At 34.6% G+C, this 22414-nt stretch overlaps 2 protein-coding genes across 2 annotated transcripts in view; both read right to left on the bottom strand.

The window, feature by feature from the left end:
• Positions 1-8: 8 nt before the first annotated feature.
• On the bottom strand, positions 9-21088 carry LOC306849140 (interleukin-6 receptor subunit beta). Its single transcript, XM_079383981.1, has 17 exons — positions 21035-21088; positions 15179-15205; positions 14982-15104; positions 14778-14892; positions 14542-14675; positions 13899-14041; positions 13402-13552; positions 10482-10564; positions 10302-10409; positions 9274-9382; positions 8955-9137; positions 7202-7300; positions 5924-6064; positions 4549-4689; positions 3700-3784; positions 3542-3623; positions 9-2054 (listed from the first exon to the last, which is right to left on the bottom strand). Exons 1-17 carry the CDS (start codon positions 21084-21086, stop codon positions 1755-1757), a joined length of 2076 nt encoding a protein of 691 aa, XP_079240107.1. The 5' UTR covers positions 21087-21088; the 3' UTR covers positions 9-1754.
• Positions 21089-22142: 1054 nt separating this feature from the next.
• The window catches only part of shld3 (shieldin complex subunit 3), a 2036-nt gene continuing 1764 nt past the window's right edge, over positions 22143-22414 (bottom strand). Inside the window, exon 2 of the mRNA XM_079385277.1 lies at positions 22143-22414. This exon is cut by the window's right edge and continues 739 nt beyond it. The gene's annotated coding sequence lies outside the window, so the exon portion shown is untranslated.

Below are 22414 nucleotides of genomic sequence, written 5' to 3'. Positions count from 1 at the left end.
AACAGTGTAATTCATATTTTATTTCTGATGGTTTAACATGTTCTGCTTCATACATGATTTAGACCGTTGCAAACAGGAAACATCATGACTGTGATATTACACAATACTGTAACTGTAAAATACATGGCATATTTCATCACGTTTCTGTCAACCTTTTCTTTTTTACAATATTTCACTCACAATTTCTACCAGAACTAGAAAAATGCATATTCACTATAAAAATGCTCATGGAGTTAAAAGATTTACTTTTCAAGATCAAGAAAATCACATTGAAATGAGGCTGGAATCACAGTTCTTCAGAATAAAAAAAAAACTAAAATTAAAATAAGAAATATATTATTTTAGTTGTTGTTTTGTCTTATTCTGACCCTAATAATGCATTTAAAAACCGTATACTATTTTGCATTCTGGGACCATTTGGACCTGAAAAATTATTTTATAAAACAACATAACATTCAATTACATTTATCAACTAACACAGTATTATATCTATAATAATGATAATAATTCATTACATTTATATAGCGCTTTTCTGCTTCTCTAAGCACTCAAAGCGCTCTACATTGTGAGGGGTGGTGTCTCCTCGTCCACCACCAGCTGATATTAGATTATGTATTATTATTACAGTATTATATCTGATCAGCAACTTCTCATTAATGAGTGAATGTGAAACAATTTCTACATTTTGAATGTTACCATATTATTACGGCATTTACCCCTTTTTGTTTTAAATAATTAAAACATTGAGAAACATTCAAATTACACATGAAACACACCCAAAAACAAGAACCATGCAAAATATATATTTTTAAATATTGATAAGAAATTTTATTTGAATAATTCATTGTATGTGATTTATAAGAACATATAATCTGAGAATTATTGGAATTTAAGTGAATTCCTTTGAATTTACAACTTTATGGCTGTTTTTGAGCAATTATATCAAAAGTACATACATATGACTTTGAAAAGTCTTCAGACTAAATAAATTCATTTTACTTGCATACAGTTTTTCATGTCGCAGTGATTCGTCAGTAGACATACAGATTCATGTTTATCAACTAAATTCAGTCCCAAAAGTGTGTAAGATATGGGAAAGGATGAAATACATTTTACAAAGGTTTTTTGACACCTAATGGTGCTCCATACACACCTGGGCCAAAAATAACCTGAACACAACATGTAACATTTTCTTAATGGTTATATCTTATTAAAAACTAAATAATTGTATTAAAAATAACTAAATAATTCTGAAAAAAAAGTGTATTTTGAGGGTCTTAAAGCATTTGGAAAGTTTCATTCCCTTACTAAAAACTATGCATTTTTTATACACTGCAAAAAAAAAGATTTTCTTACTTGCTTTTGCCAGTGGGGCAAGAAAAATAATCTTGTTTAGTCTTTAAATTAAGATTATTTGTCTTATCCCATTGGCAGATATTTTTGCTTGTTTTTAAACATTTTTTAGAAAACAAGATTTAATATCTTAAATCATTTCACTTGTACAGTAAATGCATCTTGATTCAAGAATGTTTAGATATTTATAGAAAACAATCTTTTTTGCAGTGATATCTGTTGCTTTATGAGTGTTAAACTGAAGCACATGATATGATTCTTCATCATCAATGCTGTATGAAGCACAACTGCAGCAAATGCAAACATGAAATGAGTGAAAGTCGTGCGAGTTTCTCTTAGAGATGAAAAACCACAGTCGAGTCATTCTGAGACTGGTTTTTCACATCAGATCAGTGCTGGTTTCAGTCTGAGCTTCTCTCTCCGGGAATCTGTCCCGTCTGAACATAACCTGAGCTGTCGGGTAATAAGGGTAAATCTACATACTCCGTCAGACTGGAGGGAGTCAGAGCGCTTTCCCCATAATCTGAACTGGGTTTCCACTGAGCTGTACCTTCAGCCGTCGCGGAGATCTTCAGAGGAACCTCGTCCTCATGATCAGACCCCACAGACACGCGACGCTCCACCTGTATGATGCTCTTCTCCATCTGCTGGTCCATCAGGAACAACCCGTCCAGCTTCAGCACACAGATCTTACCACTGCCCTGCTTTAATTGAGAAAGAAAGAGTCAGTCACACTCTTAAAAATAAAGGGTTCTTCATAACGATGCCATAGAAGAACCATTTGTGGTTCCACAAAGAACCATTCAGTCAAAGAACCATCTCTTTCTTCCCTTTTTATAATCTGAAGAACCTTCTTTCGTCACAAAGAAGCTTGAAAGGTTCTTCAGATGTTAAAGGTTCTTTATGGAACCATTTAGACAAAAAGGTTCTTCTATGGCATCATGAAGCACCTTTATTATTAAGAGTGTAGGTCGTTAAAATTAATTAACCCTCATTGTGCATTCTGGTCCATTTTGACCCAGAAGAGATACATAAATAAAAAAATGCATAGTTTTTAATAAGGGACCAAACTTTTGCAAATGCTTTAAAACCCTTAATATACACTTTCTTTTTTTTTTATGCATTCGGGTCATTTTTGACCCGGGTGTGTATGAAGTCCTATTTGGGGTCAAAAATACTTTTTGTAAAATTATCTATGAAATTATATTAGAAATTTTGTAAAACATTTTTCATTTTTTCCCCATATCTTTGGGACACAATTGTGTTGATAAACATGAATATGTATGGCTATTGACGAACCATTGCAGCATCTGAAGTTAGTTTATGCAAGTAAAATTAATTTATATTGTTAGAAAAAATTTCAGAGTAATATTTAGAAATAAATATAAATTCAGTTTCATAAATTTAGTCTGTTTTTGAGCAATCGTGGGTTATAAATTAAAAATAAGTTATTATAAAACGGATAGTTCCCGTCCTTGATTCTGATTGGTTGAGCCGCGTTCGAAGCTGTTGTAAATTACTCTGCAAACATACACCTTTGTTTACGTTTGTGTGTTGCTTAGAAACGTTTGTGGTTGCAACAAAGTGTTTGCTGAGGAACTACATTGTCTGGCGGAAGAATAATGTTTTTATTAATATCATTACACTTTATTTTGTGAAACCTTACTAAGTATATGGAATAACCGTGTTATAAAAGCACTAAGCCCCGTGAAGCTGTGGTTTACGGTGAATTTATAACAGCTAAGGGGTTTTAGGCACTGTTATAAATTCACTGTAAACCACAGCTTCACGGGGATTATTGCTTTAATTAAATTCCATTCAATTGGGTTAATACTGGTAATTCTCAGATTTTATTTTCTTATAAATTTCATACAATAATACATTCAAATAAAATGTAATCAACATTGAAAAAATATATATTTTGTGTCAGTTTTTTTTTTTTGGTGTAGTTCAAATGTAATTTGAAATATCAAAGAATTTCTAATTTTTTTAATTAATAAAAAAAAAAGAGGTAAATGCAGTAATAACATGGTAAACTGTTTCACATTCACTCATGAATGAGAAGCTGCTGATCAGATACAACATGGATTTAGTTCAAATGTAATGTTTTGAAAAGGAACGATTCTTCTGGTGCAGGCGCACAGATTTGGACGGCATTATGAGGGTTAAAGGAATGAAGGACTCTGACCTGAAGATGCGGGTTGAGAAGCCAGCGTCCGATCAGACTGTACCTCGGATTGGCGATGATGGGGAAGAAATATTCCCTGCACCTGTGTGTAAAGTGATGACATTAATGGAGGCAAATCAAGACAGTGTGACTGATTTATCCATGAATTCAGTGCTTACACGGTCCTTGATAAAACAGAGAAAATCCCAAAGATGAGCAGCAGGAGAACCGCTGGAATGGCAAACCTCATCACCTCATCATAATCTGGAAAATCAGCAACAGCATTTGATTTCTTTTGTAATGTTTCTATTAATTAGAATCCTTTTTCTCAAAGAAATAAGACAGTTGAGGTCATGTTATACAATGATTGAGTTTAGTGTCTAACAAACACTCTCAAATATTATAATATTCAATATATATCACAGCTTCAGTGCTGTATTGCATTTGTTCTTGATCACTATGGAGGACCAAACCTGTAAAAAAAATAATAAAATAGGAATAATAGGAAAATAAATGACTTCATAAAACAAATACAATTAATTACTTTTTTCTCCTTTATTATTTATTTTCTGTTTTTAGTTTAACTATATTTATTCTTTTTCAGTGTATTTATTGTTTTATTTATTTTGTTTTAAATAAATGAAACAAAATAAAACAAAATTAATAAATATTCATTTTATGGTTCATTTATTTTCATTTTTTTGTATTTATTTATACCCATATGTATTTATTTCCATAGTTATTTATTTATAAAGTGCATTCATTTATTTTTACTTGTGTGCAACATGAAAATTATGAAATAAAAATAAATGGAAATTAATTAATTATTTAATTAAATAATAAAATTAAAAATTAAATGAAATAATAAATAAACATGGAAAAAGTAATACCAAATAAATTGAGGACTAAATTTTATTCAAAATAAATCTGTATATGTTTTAGCAAGTTATTGATATTCCTATGATTACATTTATTGATTAATTTGCAATTTCTGCCGGTTTGGTCCTCCACAGACCAGCACATCTTACCCAGCAGAAGTGTGTTGATGTCCAGACTGGCCTTTGTGAAGTTCTCGTCTTTAGTTTCTCCATGTATTTGGACTGAGTATTTGGTGTTTGGATGGAGGTGGAGGAACGAATGCTGCTGTTTGTCAGGAAAGACTGCGAGAGCTGAGAAACAGAGCAAATGTGAGAGATTCACACACACACACACACACACACACACACACACGCTCACACACACACACGAGATTCACACTCACACACACACACACACACACAGACTCTCACACACACACGAGATTCACACTCACACACAGACTCTCACACACACACACGAGATTCACACTCACACACACACACACACACACACACACACACACAGACTCTCACACACACACACACACACACACACACACACACACACACAGACTCTCACACACACGAGATTCACACTCACACACACACACACACACACACACAGACTCTCACACACACGAGATTCACACTCACTCACACACACACACACACACACACACACACCCACACACACACACACACAGACTCTCACACACACGAGATTCACACTCACACACACACACACACACACAGACTCTCACACACACGAGATTCACACTCACACACACACACACAGACTCTCACACACACACACGAGATTCACACTCACACACACACACACACACACACACACACACACAGACTCTCACACACACGAGATTCACACTCACACACACACACACACACACACAGACTCTCACACACACACACACGAGATTCACACTCACACACACACACACACACACACACACACACACAGACTCTCACACACACACACACACACACACACACAGACTCTCACACACACGAGATTCACACTCACACACACACACACACACACACACACAGACTCTCACACACACACGAGATTCACACTCACACACACACACACACACACACACAGACTCTCACACACACACGAGATTCACACTCACACACACACACACACACACACACACAGACTCTCACACACACGAGATTCACACTCACTCACACACACACACACACACACACACACACCCACACACACACACACACAGACTCTCACACACACGAGATTCACACTCACACACACACACACACAGACTCTCACACACACGAGATTCACACTCACACACACACACGAGATTCACACTCACACACACACACACACACACACACACACACACAGACTCTCACACACACGAGATTCACACTCACACACACACACACACACACACAGACTCTCACACACACACACGAGATTCACACTCTCACACACACACACACACACACACACACACACACAGACTCTCACACACACACACAGGTTCACACACACTCTTACTCCGAGTCTCGTTGGGTCCGGTTAACACCAGTCTGTACTGAAGCACACTGACGTCAGGCTTTGCCTCCTGCCAGCTCCACCGCAGCACCACAGAGGAGCTCGACACGCTCAGCAGGCCAAACCCCACCAGATCCCACAGAGCTGGAGCAAAACACCACACAACTCAGCATCTGACAACACCACTCTCTTACTTAGTCAACTTGTTTGTTCTTCTTGAATCAAGATGCATTTACTGTACAAGTAAAATGATTTAAAACCTCACAATTCATCCTGTGAAAACCATTCTGAAATCAGACATTGCGTTACCAGGGGAATGGTACTTTAAAATCTTTTAGCAGGCTCCTCCCCCTTAGTGGGAGGTGTCATATTCCAAATGTATTAAGGTCTTTTAGAATCAAAACTTGTTATAATCTTGACAAAATACACATCGTTGGAAAGGTCTCAAGATTCCATATTAGGTGGTTATTTTGTGATAGAAGTAACATTGAGAGAGAAAATTTTACATTTGTGACAGAAAATTAATAAAAAATAATTCAATGGCGTTTGGATGGCACCCGGTGGCTATTTGTGGTATAATGCCTAAACAAAATTACATAGGAACCTCAATTTTTTATATCAACTTCAAATTTGGACTTATTTAGACATATGGCTTTAATTTTATATCAATTTTGGATTAAAACCTATTCTGTAAAATATTTATTTTATATAAAAATAAACTAAAAATAGTACATTTTCTTTACAGTAAATTTAAACTTCTATAACTTTTTTGTACTTTTATTTTTTGAAATGATGTCACTTCTGCAATAATCTGTTGATTGTCTTCTTTAAAAAAAGACCAAGGTCTGTATTCAAAAGCGTTCATGAATTATAACAATTTAAGTTTGAATAGTGCACTTTCACATCGGTGTTCAAAAAGGGGGTGATCGTTAAGAGGTTAAGATATTAAGTCTTGTTTTCTAAAAAATAATCAGTGAGTTTTTGCTTAAAACAAGCACAAATATCTGCCAATGGGATAAGAAAAATAATCTTAATTCAAAGGCTAAACAAGATTATTTTTCTTGCCCCACTGGGCATTTGCTTGTTTTAAGAAAAAACTAACAAAAATTTTATATTTTTTTACAGAAAACAAGACATAATATCTTAAGTCATTTTACTTGTCCAGTAAATTCATCTTGATTCAAGAATGTTTAGATATTTATACTAGAACACAAACACTGAGTAAGAGAATCATGTTTTGCAGTGAAGGCTTCATGAATCTCTGACAGGTTCATCTCTCACCGCCGTGCTGTAGATCCGCAGAGATGTTGGTCGGTGGTCCACAGAGAGGCTCGCAGACGGGAAACACACTGATGATGTACATCTGCTGCGCTTCAATGCCTTCAATCAGCACATGCTTTACATTCACACACTACTCTCACATTATAATGCACAAAACACTCACATACAGCTCATACGAGTGAGTGAAGCTCAAGACAACCAGTGCAGGTCACACTTCACCACAGAATCCAATCATATTAACAAAAACAAAATATCATTACATTTAGTCATTTAGCAGACGCTTTTATCCAAAGACACTTACAAAAGAGCAATAAAATGCAAGTGTTATGACAAGTCTTGGTTAGCTCAATACAGTACAGGTTTTACACACACACACACACACACACACACACACACACACACACACACACACACCACAAGTAGATAGAATAGAAAAAGAACAGTGTTATTTATTTTTAAGAAAAACAAGCAGTTATAAAACAAATAGAGAGTGCAAGTGATAGAGGGTCAAGTTTTGTATATATAAAAAAGAAAACGAATAGATAAAATAGAATTAGAATAGAAAGTGATAAATACATTTTACACAAAGCCAGATTATGGCACTGTATACTACTTCTCATCATAATAATGTGTGCAGAAGATTCATTCTAATGCTAAATGATTCTAATTACTTTAAAGATAGTTTGCCGATTATACTCCTCATTTGATAAAAGCATCTGCTAAATTAATAAATGAATTAATAAATTAATAAATGTGAATGTACAGTTATTTTGAATTACAACAAACTAAAATAGAGTAATTTATTTTTTAAATCAGCATAAAGGCAGCACAAGAACTTCTACAATAAAGTATAAATAATTTAAATAATACTTTTTGCAGTGATAAGAATTGAGGGACGTGAGGTTATTGGTCATGGATATAATGTCAGAATCCTAAAAGAAATGTGCGATTCTTCTAAATATAATGTATAAGCAATAAAATAAAATTGCTTATAAAGAGAATATAATTGCTAGTTTATTTAGATTATATACATACAAAAAAACAAACCATATTTAATTAAAATATTTAAAACCGTATTTAATATGGCATTATTTAAAAAACAATATTAGTTTTTCACAAAATGCGAGTATTATAAACAGTATTTTTAAATGTGAATTTCAAGTTTTTATTTATTTGTATTTTTGGGGGTATTTTACTAAAGCTCAAGCAGTAAAGCATGACGCTCGCAACACCAAGATCACGGGTTTGATTCCAGCTAAATTCACATGCATGAGCTGCCTTGTGAGAAAAGTGTCATGACAATTATGTTAAACATCTTAATGCTCTGAACACATAATTCTTATGAATGCAATGTACAGTATAAGCAATAAAATAAAATTGCTTTTAAAAATGAATATAATTGCATATCCATTCAAACTTTACAAAAAACAAACATGAGCATGATTTTTAAAAACACATTTAATGCTGTATTATTATTATTTTTTCAACAAAATGTGAGTATTATAAAGAGTATTTCTAATTTACTTTATTTTAAATGTATTTTTTTTTTAATTATTATTATTATTTGTTTTAATATTTTATTTTATTCATGCAATGCAATGCACTCCCTGAAGCTCAAACACTTAAGCATGACAGTTGTGAGAGTATGGGTTTGATTCCGATATGATTTCAGGATTAAATATGATCCAGGCAAGTTTTATGAGATTCATTCATTAATATTGTTATGTGCCATTTGTATAGCATGTGATCAGACCTGACAGCCGGACTGTGAAGGTGGATCCGTTGACTCGTTCCCAGCGTCTGTGCTCCCTGTCGGTCGTGGAGCTCCATTCGATGGCGAACTCACTGATGTTTACCGCAGTAAACTGGTGTTCCCAGCGGACCCGCAGTGAAGAACCATCAGAATAAACCCAGAGACTCTTCACCGCTGGCACATCTGATGGAAAACACAATCATTCAACAACACAAGAGCTAGAATTAAAAACAGTTCATAAATAAAGGTAGTTGCAACTCTTTACCTCTCAATTCTATTCATGAGAAGTGATTATTTTTGAGAAATGACAGCTACTGACCGTGAGGACGTGACGTGTCGAGTGTGTACCGGCGGTACGGCGAGCGTCCGGCGCTGTTATAGGCACAAACAGAGACCTCATATTCCTCTGACCTCACCGGAACAACTGCCTACAGACATTATCCAATCTTACATTCAGAAACTCAAATCATGCCTGGATTTGATGCTTTCTTGTTCAAAATGACTCATTTGTAAATGCCCTTATAATATAATGCTGATGAATGTTTACTAAAATAAAATTAAATAAAATTTAAAACACAATTAAAATGTATTTAAGCAATTTCTGGCATTCTAACAATAAATTATTATATTTTATATATATTTCTAAATAAATATTTATTATTATTTATATATTAGTTATACATGAATTATATAAGAATTCTAAAAGGTAGATATTTTTTCACTTAATAAAAAGTAATAAAATAAAATAAACACACAAAATGAAAATGTTATCACGGTGCACACACGAGGAGGATACAGGAACATGCAGACGAGGATGTAAACTCAAAATAACAGTCTTTAATAAATCCAAACAAGGCAAGGCTGACACAGACAGGAACACCGAGGAGTAACGAGTAGACCAGACGAAATCAAACTGAACAGACAGGACTATAAATACACAGGATAACGAGACAAACACGGCTGGACAAGAATTAACTAATGATAACACTAAACAAGGACAGGAAACAAACCAAATATGGAAACATGAGGCGGGAACACATGACACACACGACAGAGGACTGACAAATGTATTTAAATAAAAATAAAATTAATCAAATCAATTAAAAACTCACACAATAAAAATAAGAATTCTAAGAGGTAGATATTTCTTCGCTTTATCAAAAGTAAACATTCAAATAAAATAAAAACACAATGAAAATGTATTTAAGCAATTTCTAACATTGTAAATGATTATATTTTGTATATATATTTCTAAATACTACATGATTATTTATATATTAATTTATGAATTATATATGAATTCTAACAAGTAGACATTTCTTCACTTAAGTAAAATAAAAACTGCACCTTGAGTTGAGTGGTGTTGATGGTTTTCTTCAGAGAGGGCTGTCTGATGGGCATGTAGGACACTTCATATTCTCGAATGAGTCCTCGAGCATCTGTGACGTCCAGAGCCTTCAGAAACACACACAACTGTGTGATTTACAGCACAAGAGAGACCACACACACACACACACACTGTATTACCTTCCAGAGAAGCACCAGCCACCGAATCCCTGACATTTTATCTGAATCCACATAATAACTGAGAGAGAGAGCAGCAGACGGCACTGCAAACACGAACCACAACTTACACACAAATACAGAACACAACAGCAGAAATACAGCAAGGCAAGTTTATTTATATAGCACATTTCACACACAATGGTAATTCAAAGTGCTTTACATAAGGAAGTAAAATAATAAAAAAATATATAAAACAAGGAATTTAAAAACTTTTAAAATGATTTAAAATTTGATTTAAAATGAATTAAAACAGCTAAGAATAGAAAATGATTATACAAAACAGTGCAGTCAGTTGGGACATATAGCACAGTGCTCATTCAACAAATGCACAGCTAAACAGATGAGTTTTGAGTCTTGATTTAAATGTGGCTAATGTTTTAGCACATCTGATCTCTTCTGGAAGCTGGTTCCAGCTGCGGGCCGCATAATAGCTAAAAGCAGACTCCTCTTGTTTTGTGTGAATCCTTGGTGTTTCTAACTGACTCGATCCTAATGATCTGAGTGGTCTGTTCGGTTTATATTCAGTGAGCATATCAGCAATATATTTAGGTCCTGGGCCATTGAGTGACTTATAAATGAGTAAAAGTACTTTAAAATCAATCCTAAATGTAACTGGAAGCCAGTGTAAGGACCTGAGGACTGGTGTGATATGCTCAGATTTTCTGGTTCTAGTCAGAATCCTGGCAGCAGTGTTCTGGATGAGCTGCAGTTGTCTAATGGTCTTCTTGGGAAGGCCGGTGAGGAGATCATTACAGTAATCCACCCTGCTGGTGATAAAGCCATGAACAAGTTTCTCCAAGTCTTGACTGGAATCAAAACATCTAATTCTTGCATTGTTTTTGAGATGATAGTAGGCTGATTTAGTTACTGCTTTGACATGACTACTGAAACTAAGGTCTGTCTCCAGAATCACCCCAAGATTTCTGACTTGATTTTTAGTTGTTTGACCCCTAGAGTCAAGGTATGCATTCACCTTGAGAACTCCATCTTTGATTCCAAATGCAATGACTAATTTCATCAATGCATTGGCAGAGGGAGTCAATGGGGCTGTAGTCATTTGGAGATAAGGTTAGGTAAATCTGGGTATCATCAGCATAGCTGTGATAGACAATTTGGTTCTCTCTCATTATTTGACTTAGTGGGAGCATATACAGGCTAAACAAGAGCGGTGCAAGAATTGAGCCTTGTGGGACTCCGCATGTCATGGACGTCCACTTAGACTTATGCTCTCCTATACTCACATAATAACCTCTCCCTTCTAAGTATGACCTGAACCATTTGAGGACCATTCCAGAAAGCCCAGAAACCCAGTTTTCCAGTCTCTCTAGAAATATGTTATGATCGACAGTGTCAAATGCAGGACTGAAATCTAGTAGTACCAGCACTGACATTTTGCCAGAATCAGAATTTAAGCGAACATCATTTATTATCTTTATGAGCGCTGTCTCTGTGCTGTGATGTGCTCGGAAACCAGCTTGAAAATTGTCCAGGTATCCATTTGAGTTTAAGGAGTAGTTCAGCTGATTAAAAACTACCGTTTCAATAATCTAACCTATGAAAAGAAGATTTGATATTGGTCTATAGTTGCTCAATATGGTGTTATCAAGATTGCGCTTTTTCAGGAGGAGCTTATCAACTGCAGTTTTCAGGGAGTTTGGAAAAGTCCCAGAAAGAAGTGAGGCGTTCCCCACTTCTAACAGATCTGCTTCTAAACAGTTAAAGGGTTAGTTCACTTTCAGACGTTCTACGTCATCCTCCGGAACAGCCTGCACGCATGACAATCAGCGGAAGTGAGAAAAAAAGTTTGCAACAGGAGGCCTTTATCCACCCACCGGAGCCGTGTGAAGCACGTTTTATTATGGATGCGCTTTATTTGACTACTCTTGGACTGAAACACCTACCTACTGCCATTCTAACGCTTGGAAGAGCAATGAAACATTTTAACATGACTCCGATTGGATTTGTCTGAAAGAAGAAAGTCATGTACACCTAGGATGCTTTGAGGGTAAGTAAAACATGGGCTAATTTTCATTTTTGGGTGAACTAACCCTTTAATTACACTTTTGAAAAAGGATGTGGGAAGTGTGAAAGCAGGTTGACGATTTAAGGTGCTGTACTATTTCTTCCAAAATTTTGCAATCAATTGTTTCAAAAACAAACATGGTAACTTCTTTTTGAAATTGCGGTCAAATCTGTCTGACCTCTGCATAACTTGAGGATGTGCTAATCGCCTTTCTGATATTATTGATCTTCTCAGAAAAGAAAGAAGCAAACTCATTGCATTTGCTATCGGAGAGCATTTCACTGGGAATCTGACTTGGGGGGTTTGTTAGTCTCTCAAATGTAGCAAAAAGAGTGCAAATGTTTTTAAATTACTGTTTATAAGGTTTGAGAAGGTTTGTCTAGCTGTGGCTAGTTCCACATTGAAAGCATGAAGGCTATCTTTATAGATGCTATAGTGAATTTCAAGTTTCGTCTTCCGCCACATCCGCTCAGCTTTTCTGCATTGTCTTTTCATACTCTGTACTGCTGTTGATTTTACATTTACATTTAGTCATTTAGCGGTCGCTTTTATCCAAAAGTGACTTACAAATGAGGACAATGGAAGCAATCCAAATCAACAAAAGACCAATGATATGCAAATATAATTTAATATTATATTAATATTTAATACAATATAATATATTTTCTCCAGGGTGCTTTTTGTCTTCCAGTCTTCTTACTGACTTTCACAGGAGCAATATCATCAATAACATTCTTAACTTTTGAGTTTAAGGAATCAAGGAGAAGATCAACAGACTGCAGAAATGCAACAGCCAAACATATTTGCAAACCGCAGTCTGTGTGAGAATCATATAAAAGCCCTGTTCTAATCACTCACGGCTCTCTGTCGTCTTCACTCGAGTCTCGTGGCTCCAGTCGCTCCATCGGCCGAATCCGTGAAAGCAGGAGACGCTCAGACAAAACTCACTGAAGGCCTGTAAACCCTCGATCACGAACTGAGACTCCACTGAAGCTGGGAAATCTGCAGTCTGAGATACAAACACAAGACTGCATCTATAAACATCAGTCAATCAGATTACATCATACTTCAGAATTCTAACAATTCATTGTTTAAAACTGGGCACATTATATATGAATTCTGACAGGTAGATATTTTTCCCCTAATAAAAATAAAACAAAAAAATATATAAAATGATTAAAATAAAAATAATGTAAAATAAAAGTAATAATAATATTATTAAAATAAAGCAAAACAATCTAATATAAAATTATATTAATAGCATTATCTTAATTATCTATGAAATTCTAAAAGGTAGACATTACTGCACCTTATCACAATATACATCCACAACTTATTTTCAAGCAATTTCTGACCTCTGTCCATGACTCTGTGTTGAGACGCTTGTAACGGATTTTGCATTTATTGATATTTAGTGGTATTTTCCCACTGGTCCACGTGACGTTGATTGACGAGTCGGTGGCGTTAACAGACCTGATCAGCGGCCGAGGTGCTTGAACTACAACATTTATACAATCAGCAGATTATTCTGTAGTGCGTTTATCAAATTTGTGACCCTGGAGCACAAAAGCAGTCATCAGTAGCACAGGTATATTTGTAGCAATAGCCAACAATACATTGTATGGATCAAAATTATACATTTCTCTTTTATGACAAAAATCATTAGGATGTTAAGATCATGTTCCATGAAGATATTTTGTAAATTTCCTACTAATATATATATATATATAAGTAATATGCATTGCTAAGAACTTCATTTGGACAAACTGAAAGGAGATTTTCTCAATATTTAGATTTTTTTGCACCCTCAGATTCCAGATTTTCAAATAGTTGTATCTCAGACAAATATTGTCCTATCATAACAAACCATACATCAATGGAAAGCTCATTTATTCAGATGTTATTATTCAAAATGACTGGTTTTGTGGTCCAGGGTCATATTTATCACCATCATTCAATGCTAAAATCAAATCAGTCAAAATAATACTGTCATCTTACTTATATCTTTAATGATCAGCGGATAGACGACAGAGAACTGCTCTTTCTGGCTGATGACGCTCTTTGATTTGATGGTTAAATTGAAAGTTGAATATATGTTTAAAATGGCAGGACAGTGGAGCAAGTCCTTGACTCTACAAAACAAAATCTTCATTAACATGTCGATTCACAGACAGGTTTAACCATTATTATCAGCCGGTCAGGTCACAACAGCAGTACTAATTAAATGAGTTTACCGACTAAAAATAAAGCTGCTGTTGGTTTCTGATCTGACGTCTGTTGTCTGAATCCATCTGCAGGTCAATGAATCCTCATGGATCAGATAGTGACACGATGTGTTCAGGAAGTTCTCTTGAGGACAAAAACAGAAATTAAGCCTAAATCAACAGCAGATATGATGGTAAACCCAGTCTGAATGAAAAATCAGAAAAGTCTTGTACCAGGGGTTCTGGGAACTCGAGGAGCTCCATCTAAACCCATATAGCGACAGTCGGTGCTGGACATCACACACAGCTTCTTCTGCTTCTCACAATCCTTCAGCTCTTTCTGAGTCACCGTCAGCTCTGGAAAACAGTCTCATTAACTCATATGCTTTTATACATGATCATACTCCTGTATGTCAACAACATAATTTTACCTTGAACGCTGAAAGTGCCCAAAGCACCTGTAAATCAAACACAATCAGTAGATTCAAAGCTGAGAAACACTTATGTAGAGATACGAAAGTACACTAAATAATATTTGGTGCTGTTTTCAGCTAGTAAATGTCACAATTAATTGCAAAGAAACAGCAAGTAACACTTAAATATGACATTTTTAAGTAGAAAGACTGAAATAGCATTTTCTAGAAATAAATTATAAAATTATAGAAATAAAAAAGGTCATGGCGAGTTTTTAATTTGCAATTCTGACTTTGTTTCTCTCAATACAATTTGTGATTTAGAAACTGAATTCAAAGGAAAAAAAGTCAAAATTCCAAGAAAAAAGAATTGTGATGTATAAATATAGAATCGAGCGATAAAAACTCAGAATCGAGAGATGTAAACTCAGAATTGACAGACAAACTCGGAATTGAATCAGAATAAGCTTTATTCACCAGTGGCCTGTAACACGAAGCAAGATGAACAAACTCAGAGTTGCAGAGTAAGTTTTGAGGTGACAAAACCCGATAAAGCCAACCTGGTTTATATCAGGTTCACCGGGCTCACAAACCTCAATATAAATGTTCTCTGATAACTCAGAGTTAGACCCAGAGTTTGTGATTAGGCTTGTTTGAGATGAGCAAAATCTGCGCAGAACCGATCACCGGTGATCACCGTGAGATGCATGCCGGTTATAAAAATGTCTGAGTTACGTCTGCCTTGCTATGATGTTATGCTGACATCTGGCAAAAAACTTGCGTGTCAGTGAGGTGGCTGTGTCGGATTGTGCAGCCATGCGCAGTTGCTCTCCACCGACTGCGCTGACCAAAAGCATGATGGGAAATGACTGACTGACGACACAGCTTAATGCTCATTGGTTCAGACAACCGTGATGCATTCTCTTCTAAAATGTTTTTTTTTTTTTTATCTGATTTCATGTGATTCTGCATTTAAATTATGCATGAATAGTCCCAAACACTATGACAGTGTAATCTCTGTGTGAGATATGTGATTGATGTCATATTGCAATAAACAATTTAAATACGTTTGTATTAAAGTAGAAATGGATGATAAATACGCAATTTGTATGGAATTAAATAGCAAGCACTTTGAGTGTCTTGTTCATCTTTATATTCATATAAACGCAACAGAACTGAAATGATATCATGTTTATCAGCAGAACAGCATGAGTGAGAATAACGCGATATCCTCCTTTGATCTCGTTGGTATGTGTTCCACTTCGAGAGCTCAGAACTGTCCGTCTTGACTGTGCTTATTTCACTCCTCCCCTCACTGCAGCCGCCTACTCTCTCCTACATTTCAGGCGAGGCGCATCTCAAACAAGCCTATTAGTTGTGTTCGACTTGAAGCGGCGCTGACCAGAATGATCAGTGTGTGACATCAAAGTACCACGAGAGCGATTCGAAAGCATAAGGACCCATCTGCTCTCTTATTGCTCTCGCGGTACTTTGATGTCACACACTGATTATTCTGCGCAGTGCCGCTTCAAGTCGAACACACCTATTAACTCTGGATCACATGCACCTGAAAGTGTGACACGTGCAGCAAACAGCCAATCACACGGTGGAGAGCATCAGCAAAGCGTCAGCTGGAGTGACTTCTCGCGAGAGTCTGGGCGAATTCTCTTTTCTGCTAAAGATTAAGAGATGTCGTTATTAAAAAGTAATACATTTAAATACATTTACAAGGCAGGAATAAATACTTCTGCTGCGGCAAAAGCTTGGCAGCAGAAAGAAAATATATGACTATGTAAAGGAATCAACTGAATTTAATTATTTAAATATAGTTTCACACAGAGCTCAAAAGGAAAACATAAGTCATTTTAAAAGTTGAATATATTAAAGCTTATCTACAGTATGTGTGTGTATATATATATATATTTAATTTAAGTACGAAGCTTGAAATTAATTTCCACTTCATAAAATAATTATATGAATATATTAGATGAATTATAAACAATTACAATTAATATAATATAAATATAATAAATAAGTAGCTGCAAAATTTTGTCACTAAAATTCTTTGACTGTAAACTGCTTTAATTTGGAGCGAGAGATACAGGGGAGTGGCTTCATTGCATCAGATATACACTATATTGCCAAAAGTATTGGGCCACCCCCTGCTAATGAACAGGCTTGACTACTTCAGTAATTTCCATGAGTACAAATCATGTTATATGTTTAAGCATATAATGATATTCTAGGGAATTGTGTGCTTCTAATATTATAGCAACAGTTTGGACAGAACCCTTTTCTATTCTAACATGACAGTGTCTCTGTGTATAAGACACGGTTCAAAAAGACATGATTGAGGTCAGTGTGGAAGAACTTGACTGGTCTGCAGAAAGACAAGTCCTGATCTCAGCTGAACACCTCTGGTGTGACTTTAAATGTAGACCTTGAGCTAAAAACTCATCACCAAACACCAAGCAGGGTAGCTGTGTAGCATAAGTGTACCATGGTGACGAAACCCGCTCAGAACCAACCCATCTTCTTGAGCCCGAAAACTCAGAGTTTGCTTAAAGTAAACGTGAATTTACCTGGGTAGAAACTGAAACTGCCTTCGTGCTACAGGCCACAAGTGTGCACAGACACACAAGGAATTTGTTGTGGTTTTTCAAGGTGATATAATTGAGAGATATAAGCTCATAATTAAGGATATAAACTCAGAATTGAGAGGTATAAACTCTGAATTATGGATATAAACTCAGAATTGAGAGATATAAAATTAAGATATACACTCAGAATTACAGATATAAACCCAGATTACCGATATAAACAAAATGGCTCCAAAATGGCGCCGCTGTGTTTGGACGCTGTTCGGGCTGCTCCGCTGATCTTGAATAAACTCAGAATTACGGATATAAACTCAGAATTACGGATATAAACTCAGAATTACGGATATAAACTAAGAATTGAGAGATAAAAAATTGAGATATACACTCAGAATTACGGATATAAACTCAGAATTGAGAGACATGAACTCAGAATTGAGAGACATGAACTCAGAATTGAGAGAAATAAAATTGAGATATACACTCAGAATTACGGATATAAACTCAGAATTACGGATATAAACTCAGAATTACAGATATACACTCAGAATTACGGATATAAACTCAGAATTGAGAGATATAAAATTGAGATATACACTCAGAATTACGGATATAAACTCAGAATTGAGAGACATGAACTCAGAATTGAGAGACATGAACTCAGAATTGAGAGAAATAAAATTGAGATATACACTCAGAATTACGGATATAAACTCAGAATTACAGATATAAACTCAGAATTACGGATATAAACTCAGAATTACAGATATAAACTCAGAATTACGGATATAAACCCAGAATTATGGATAAAAACCCAGAATTATGGATAAAAACCCAGAATTACGGATATAAACTCAGAATTGAGAGATATAAAATTGAGATATACACTCAGAATTACGGATATAAACTCAGAATTGAGAGACATGAACTCAGAATTGAGAGACATGAACTCAGAATTGAGAGAAATAAAATTGAGATATAAACTCAGAATTGAGAGATATAAAATTGAGATATAAACTCAGAATTACGGATATAAACCCAGATTACGGATATAAACCCAGATTACGGATATTAACTCAGAATTGAGAGATATAAAATTAAGATATACACTCAGAATTACAGATATAAACCCAGATTACCGATATAAACAAAATGGCTCCAAAATGGCGCCGCTGTGTTTGGACGCTGTTCGGGCTGCTCCGCTGATCTTGAATAAACTCAGAATTACGGATATAAACTCAGAATTACGGATATAAACTAAGAATTGAGAGATAAAAAATTGAGATATACACTCAGAATTACGGATATAAACTCAGAATTGAGAGACATGAACTCAGAATTGAGAGACATGAACTCAGAATTGAGAGAAATAAAATTGAGATATACACTCAGAATTACGGATATAAACTCAGAATTACGGATATAAACTCAGAATTACAGATATAAACTCAGAATTACAGATATAAACTCAGAATTACGGATATAAACCCAGAATTATGGATAAAAACCCAGAATTATGGATAAAAACCCAGAATTATGGATATAAACTCAGAATTGAGAGATATAAAATTGAGATATAAACTCAGAATTGAGAGATATAAAATTGAGATATAAACTCAGAATTACGGATATAAACCCAGATTACGGATATAAACCCAGATTACGGATATTAACTCAGAATTGAGAGATATAAAATTGAGATATAAACCCAGATTACGGATATAAACTCAGAATTACAGATATAAACCCAGAATTATGGATATAAACTCAGAATTGAGAGATATAAAATTGAGATATAAACTCAGAATTACGGATATAAACCCAGATTACGGATATAAACCCAGATTACGGATATTAACTCAGAATTACAGCTATAAACCCAGAATTATGGATATAAACTCAGAATTGAGAGATATAAAATTGAGATATAAACTCAGAATTACGGATATAAACCCAGATTACGGATATAAACCCAGATTACGGATATAAACTCAGAATTACGGATATAAACTCAGAATTGAGAGATATAAAATTGAGATAAACTCAGAATTACGGATATAAACCCAGAATTGAGAGATATAAACTCAGAATTACGGATATAAACCCAGATTACAGATATAAACCCAGAATTACGGATATAAACTCAGAATTACGGATATAAACTCAGAATTACGGATATAAACTCAGAATTACGGATATAAACTCAGAATTGAGAGATATAAAATTGAGATAAACTCAGAATTACGGATATAAACCCAGAATTGAGAGATATAAAATTGAGATATAAACTCAGAATTACGGATATAAACCTAGATTACGGATATAAACTCAGAATTACGGATATAAACTCAGAATTACGGATATAAACTCAGAATTGAGAGATATAAAATTGAGATAAACTCAGAATTACGGATATAAACCCAGAATTGAGAGATATAAAATTGAGATATAAACTCAGAATTACGGATATAAACCTAGATTACGGATATAAACCCAGATTACGGATATAAACTCAGAATTACGGATATAAACCCAGATTACAGATATAAACTCAGAATTACGGATATAAACTCAGAATTGAGAGATATAAAATTGAGATAAACTCAGAATTACGGATATAAACCCAGAATTGAGAGATATAAAATTGAGATATAAACTCAGAATTACGGATATAAACCCAGATTACAGATATAAACCCAGAATTACGGATATAAACTCAGAATTACGGATATAAACTCAGAATTACGGATATAAACTCAGAATTACGGATATAAACTCAGAATTGAGAGATATAAAATTGAGATAAACTCAGAATTACGGATATAAACCCAGAATTGAGAGATATAAAATTGAGATATAAACTCAGAATTACGGATATAAACCTAGATTACGGATACAAACCCAGATTACGGATATAAACTCAGAATTACGGATATAAACCCAGATTACAGATATAAACTCAGAATTACGGATATAAACTCAGAATTGAGAGATATAAAATTGAGATAAACTCAGAATTACGGATATAAACCCAGAATTGAGAGATATAAAATTGAGATATAAACTCAGAATTACGGATATAAACCTAGATTACGGATATAAACCCAGATTACGGATATAAACTCAGAATTACGGATATAAACTCAGAATTACGGATATAAACTCAGAATTGAGAGAAACAAAGTATGAATTGTGAGATAAAAACTCAAAGTTAACTTTTTTATTTTTATTTTAGGGAAAAATCATGTTTTACAATGTAGAGCTGAAGGTTACTTACAGCAGAAGCAGAAGACACAGATCAAGACGCACACAGATCTCTTGCTGTTCATCTTCTCATCTGCAAGGTAAAATAAGGTGAAGTGATTTTAAAAGAAAAAAAACCCTGAAACAACCTCAGCAGCCAAAGAAAACCAGGAGTTCATGAATGTTAATTCTGTAGATCTGTAACTCTGATAAATCACACACACTGATATAAATCTACACACACAATATGCACAATTCAAACATATATGTCATAAGCAGAGTAAAATCACTCACAGTCGGTGTGGAACACATGCTGTCTGAACCTCAGTGGTTTTCTCTCTCTTACGGTTTCTCAACGTGAAGCTCAGGTTTAGAAGAAGAGCGATAACATCAGAGTGATACGGCAGAAAAACACTTCCTTTGACATTTTCCTCCCATTTCACTTGTGGTTGAACACAACACAACTCAACAAATCAACAGCGTACCTCTATTATCAGACAAAAAACAAGAGTTTGTAAGAAAACATTTCTCCTTTTGTTGTTAAAAAATCAGAATGAGAAAGAGTAGGAATTAGCTGGAGAAAGAGTCCAGATCTGGACATTTTGAACACTCTTACTTTCTGAGAAACTGTTGATAACCAAGATATGAACAAGATATGAATGTGTGTCACACAAGTTGCAACACTTTTAACAAACGCCAGCAGGCAAAACACTTTAAAGCTGCTAAAATAATAAATGCATTCAACAGAAATCCCAGCAGAAATGAATCTCACATCACTGTTAGTGTTCAGTCACATTTAACACAGACTTTACATTCACCAATGAGTTTCACTCCCAATCACACATAAAATAACGTGAGATCAATCAATCAATCAGTCACTCATGGATTTATATGCTTCGTAAATGGTTTCTATTCTTACCAGTAAAGTGCATAAATCACATTATTGAACTGTATAATTATGATTTCCATCTGAATTCACCGAACATCACTTTCTGCTCTGAATCAGGTGAATTGCATCTGATCATTTAGTAAAGTAACAGTAACTTAGTAAAGTCTGTTATTTTAGTATCAATGAGATACTATTACAGGTGTTGTTAATATTTTAATTAAGCTTTTATATTTCCTTTTTAGTTAAAGTTTTTGTCATTTTATTATGATTTTGTCATTTTTAGTAGTTTCTTTTTAAAATATGTCTATATAGTTTTCATTAATTTTTATTTCAGTATTAGTTATTAAATATGTCTATATAGTTTTTTGTTTTGATATTAGTTTAGTTTTTGTGCTGCAGGGACACATATGTGCACTAATTCTGCAGGACGACGCATACACTCAGCTTTAACCTCTATCAGCACAAGTACTAGTGATCACTGACCTAGTAAAACAACTAATACACTTAAAGGACTTAAGCGAAGGT

Source organism: Barbus barbus (genome assembly GCF_936440315.1).
Source record: "Barbus barbus genome assembly, chromosome: 29".
Classification (NCBI taxonomy): domain Eukaryota; kingdom Metazoa; phylum Chordata; class Actinopteri; order Cypriniformes; family Cyprinidae; genus Barbus; species Barbus barbus.
Note: the sequence above shows the minus strand (reverse complement) of the source record. Positions and strands in the feature narration are given on the sequence as shown.